The sequence below is a fragment of the Temnothorax curvispinosus genome, unplaced genomic scaffold, assembly GCF_003070985.1.
Source record: "Temnothorax curvispinosus isolate PA1 unplaced genomic scaffold, ASM307098v1 QBEX01007533.1, whole genome shotgun sequence".
In the NCBI taxonomy this organism is placed as follows: domain Eukaryota; kingdom Metazoa; phylum Arthropoda; class Insecta; order Hymenoptera; family Formicidae; genus Temnothorax; species Temnothorax curvispinosus.
This window is the reverse complement of record NW_020217313.1, coordinates 5,924-11,150: the sequence shown is the minus strand read 5'-3', so window position 1 is coordinate 11,150 and position 5,227 is coordinate 5,924. Positions and strand designations below refer to the sequence as shown.

At 29.4% G+C, this 5,227-nt stretch overlaps 1 protein-coding gene across 1 annotated transcript; it reads right to left on the bottom strand.

Annotated features, from left to right (window-relative positions):
- Positions 1-3,060: 3,060 nt before the first annotated feature.
- On the bottom strand, positions 3,061-4,558 carry LOC112457136. The gene is made up of 2 exons (XM_025020036.1): positions 3,374-4,558; positions 3,061-3,147 (listed from the first exon to the last, which is right to left on the bottom strand). The coding sequence occupies exons 1-2, from the start codon at positions 4,529-4,531 to the stop codon at positions 3,130-3,132; spliced, it is 1,176 nt and encodes a 391-aa protein (XP_024875804.1). The 5' UTR covers positions 4,532-4,558; the 3' UTR covers positions 3,061-3,129.
- Positions 4,559-5,227: the final 669 nt, after the last annotated feature.

The following is a 5,227-nucleotide window of genomic DNA, read 5'->3' as shown; positions in this document are numbered from 1 at the left end:
TAAAATAAAGAATAACGCTGTAAATTGCAAGGATAATTTTGCTTTGACGTGTCATTTTTCACGCCTTATAGTTCACAGTTTTGTCAAGTGTGACGCTGTCTGTGCGAAAACGCGGAATTGGCTCGCGAGCCAGCAGGAGCCTTAATTATGTTAATATTTAATATTTAATTTACTATTCAATATTTAATATTTAGAATTCAAATCAATGAAATTTAATAATTATAAAAAAATATTAAACATTTTTATTAAGAATACTTTATATAAAATAGTACTTACACTGTTCTATCATACATTTGAATGTGCTCTAGATCCTCATCTGCTGTTAGCATGTTTGTACCCTTTACTTTTTGAAATCTGGATAATTGATTATCTTCTGTTACATCAACGTTGGTGTAATTATTAGAGAATTCATTTGTTTCATCAACGTTGGAGCAATTACCAGATAATTGATTGGCCTTCTCCATGTCGATGTATATGTCTTTTTTATATAATAATTTATGAAAAAATTAAATTATTAGTGTAACAAATCAGTAAATAAGTAACATTTGTACAAATTACTTTATGTAATTGTATTATTCAAAACAAGTAGAAACTTGCACATTGCTTTCTCAGTTTTTAAGTGTGCAAGTAGAAACTTGCACATTACTTTCTTATAGTTTTTAAATGTGCAAGTAAAAACTTGTACATTGCTTCCTCATAGTTTTTAAGTGTGCAAATAGAAACTTGTTTAAGTGAACAAGTAGAAACTTGTACATTGCTTTCTTATAGTTTTTAAGTGTGCAAGTAGAAATCTGCACATTACTTCCTCTATGGGGAAGCCTGTTTTTTAATGCATAATTATTAGTAGATATTTATTAATTTGACTTCCTCATGGAGGAAGCAATGTGCAAGTTTCTACTTGCACACTTAAAAACTATAAGAAAGCAATGTACAAGTTTCCACTTGCACACTTAAAAACTATAAGAAAGCAATGTAAAAGTTTCCACTTGCACACTTAAAAACTATAAGAAAGCAATGTACAAGTTTCTACTTGTACATTTAAAAACTATGAGGAAGCAATGTACAAAGTTTCTACTTGCACATTGAAAAACTGAGAAAGCAATGTACAAGTTTCTTCTTGTACACTTTTTTTTTATAGATAGAGTGTCATTAAAGATACTTACACATTTTTTAAACAGAAATCGGTAACCCTCTCACCGATTCTCGCAAAATTCAAAACAACTTTCTTTTAATAATATTCTATATAAAATTACATGTACATCTTATACACTTTTTAAGCAGAAATCGATAATCCCTTCACCGATCCTCGCCAAATTCACTAACAATCTTCCTTTAATAATACTCTATCTTCAAACTTAAGGTAAACCGAGGCGAATTGGATCAATATAAGTTTTAAGATAGTTTTCGTTAATGTTTTTTTTTCAAACAAGCTATTTTAGCGTGTTAATTAATAATCCGATTTGCCTTGGTCTACGTTATATATTTTTTAGGCAGAAATCGGTAACCCTTTCACCAATCTTTGCAAAATTCAAAACAACCTTCTTTTAATGATACGTTCTATATATAAGATTACATGTATAACTTGTACACTTTTTAGGCAAAAATCAGTAACCCCTTCACCGATCATTGCCAAATTCAACACCAACCTACCTTTAACGATACTCTATCCATAAAATAAAAATTAAACTCGATATCTCAAAATTTGCGAAAATTAGGGCAATCATATAGATTTTTTAAAACAGAAATTGGTAACCCCTTTATTATTAGCAATTTTTATTAATTCTATTATATTCTTTAATTTTTTCTACCCCTATTTCATATATAATTCGTTAAGATTTGGTTGATTAGTTCTAGAGTTATAAAAATTTCGGTAAATTTGGCACATACATACATACACACGTATCGACATTTTTTTTAATGCAATATTTTGACGTTTTAGAACATAAGAAACACATTAGCATCGAAAACTAAAAAAAAATTTTCTCTTCGGCCTTTTCTACCTCTATTTCATGTATAATTCATTAACATTTAGTTGATTAGATCTAATTTTATATGCGATCAAAGGTCTATATACGAAGTTTATGTAAACAAAGCTTCTTCTATGAGGAAACAAAAAAATTTATCTGAATATTTATTAGTTCCTTCTAGAGATTTCAAATTGTCTTAAATATTAATCCTTTGTCTGATAACGACCTTCTAGCTGACTGTATAAGTCTGTCACGTTTGACGTTAATTTTTCTATTTTTTTTCAAGTATTTTAAAGAATTTGAAAAAATTTTGCAAACATTTGTGAATATTATAAGATATTAATAATTTTATAATCATTTTGATAAACATTGCTTATTTAATATTTTTTGGCGGGCTTGTAAGTTTTATAGCTAGATGTAAATATCATTTTGGATTGAATGTCGTAAACCCACATTGTTAGACAATTACATCTATAACATACATAATCCATAATTTTTTAAACATATATTTCTTTATATACATAATTTTTAACACATCTACTATCTCGCTGTTCGCCAAGATAAACTTTTAATGCTTGCCAGGAACGAACTCGTGAAAAAGCAACATAAAGTTGTCCATGATTAAAAACATCTTTACGAAGATCTATTCCTACTTTGTCAAATGTCTGTCCCTGTGATTTATTAATCGTCATAGCAAAAGCTAATTTTATTGGAAATTGTCTCCTTTTAAATGTAAAAGGATATACATTTTCACAATACAATGTTATACGATTTAAAAAAACAATATCTCCTGTTTTATCACCTGTTAATATCTTACATTTCAATAAATGATTTGCAAGTTCTATAACCATTAATCTAGTACCATTACAAAGTCCTTCATTGATATTAAGATTTCTTATTAACATAATGATACAGTTCGGTCTTAATCGCAATTCGTAAGGAGGAAGAGATGATGGAGACAAAGTATTTAAATATTCTGGTAATAAAGATTCACTAATGTCACCATCATTGCCACAATTTATAGCACTATCTATACTTGTATAAATTCGTTCTTCCGTTTTATTTAATAATTCAACAACTTGTTTATTTATTTCATCTACATCGATATTTCGCGCAGAAAGTATCGCACATTTAGCCATGTTGTCAAATTCTTTTTTTTGTATTAAATCACCATATATATCTGTAACAATATCTGCATTAGGTGGTGCTATGCAACATTCAGGAATTTGTACATTATTATTAAAATCATTTAATATCCCATCACCCATATTTAATAGAAATTTGGCAAATTCAATTTCATTTGGAAGAACTCGCATATTTTCTGTCAAAGAGAAATTTACGAAATATTTCCAGAGAAAACTAAATTTAATAGAAAGATTCACAATTTCACTTCGTGTACCTCGTACTTTAATTGGAAGAAGTTGTCTAAAATCACCACCTAATATGACAATTTTCCCACCAAATAATACATCATTATTCATAATGTCACGCAATGTTCGATCCATAATTTCCAAAGCATATCGTGGCGCCATTGGTGCTTCATCCCAAATAAAGATATCTATTTCTTTTAAATATTGAGCTTCTTTAGACTGAATTTTAATGGGAGATGATGAGTCAACAAATAGTGGAACTGGCAATCTAAAAATTTTATGGACTGTCTTTCCAGCAGGAAGTAACGTAGCTGCGATACCTGTGAAGGCCATTGTACACACACGTTTCTTTCGAATTTGAGCTAAATAATAAATTGTTGTGTATACAAATGTTTTACCTGATCCACCTGGGCCATCAATATAAAAACAATGACTATTACGACTTTTATCATCTAATCTATTTAATATTAAATCAACTATTTCTTTTTGTTTTTTATTTAATTGATTATATTGCCTAATACCTACTTCCATTGCTTGTTCTATGGTCACATTACCTTCTTCTTCATTATTTTCTATTAATTGTTCCATTTGTGGAAAATCGGTGAAACTTTTGCCTTCAGCAAGAAGCATAGCACCGATTTGTGCATAAACTTTTTTTTGTGCTTGTAACATACCAAAATGTCGCGCATAATCTTCTGACATTGCTATTTTAAAACTTTCCCAAAGTTCATCAGGATGTAAAGGTTGACAATGTATTAAAATACGCACAAATAATTTACGAAGCTGTCGTGGCATCATCCATCCAACAGCTTCATCCATAGCTCGTTTCCATTCATCATCATCTTCAATTAAACCTAAAGCTAAACATGTTTCCAAAAATGATTGATAAATTTCTCCTTTTACAGTTTTTAAATCGTTAAAACTTGTAGCTCCCTTAACATTAAGTAACAGTAACCGTAAATGAAATAATTCTATTTGTGTTGGACTAACAGTATACATTCGACCTATACAATTATACGACCTATAATTACTACGTTTAACCCAATGTGATATAGTTTTTCCATTAATTTTTTCTTTTTTAAAAGTATAATAACGTGGAATATCTACGTATAAATACTTTCTTGCTTCAATATCGCGTAAATTTAGTGCAAAATAATCTATTAACATAGTGACTTGATTTAAGGCAGAAGTCATTGCATTTTCAATAGATTCATTTTCAATTATTATACTTTGTTCATTAGGTAGATGAACTGGCAAACGTATTATAGCATGACTTTTATCTTGCAATTTTTTGCTAAGTATACGCCAGCTAGCTTCTACAGGTCCAACGTAACGTGCCTCAATATAATTGCGTATCTCGTCATGATCAATAACTATATTTTCTGTTATTGGTTCAATTGTTATAGAGGCAGCATCATGACCTTTATAAATATATTTGTATAGATATTTAACAGATTTGATACTGGAAACTATTTCAACATTAACATGACTATTAAATATAACTGATAAGTAAGGACAATATGGAACAACATAACGATTATCAACTATATATCCACCAGGTCGTTCAAAAGTCTTACCAGTATCTCGTCGACGATAATATGGATAAGCATCCTCATCCATTCTCGTTTCTTCAACGAAAGTTTTTGGATAATGTTTCGAACATTTCCCATCTATTAAACACCAATCGCCACAAGGCCCGTGAATCATATGTCTCATAACTATGTTATGCAAATTATGATTCTCACATGGATCAGGAATTTCAGCAGATATATACTTATCAACAATTTCTGAAGTTGTTATTTTAAAATTTCGTTTTAAAGTGATCAACATATGAACGTGTGGTAAACCACGTTTCTGAAATTCAATAACATATACATATGCTGCTACTTC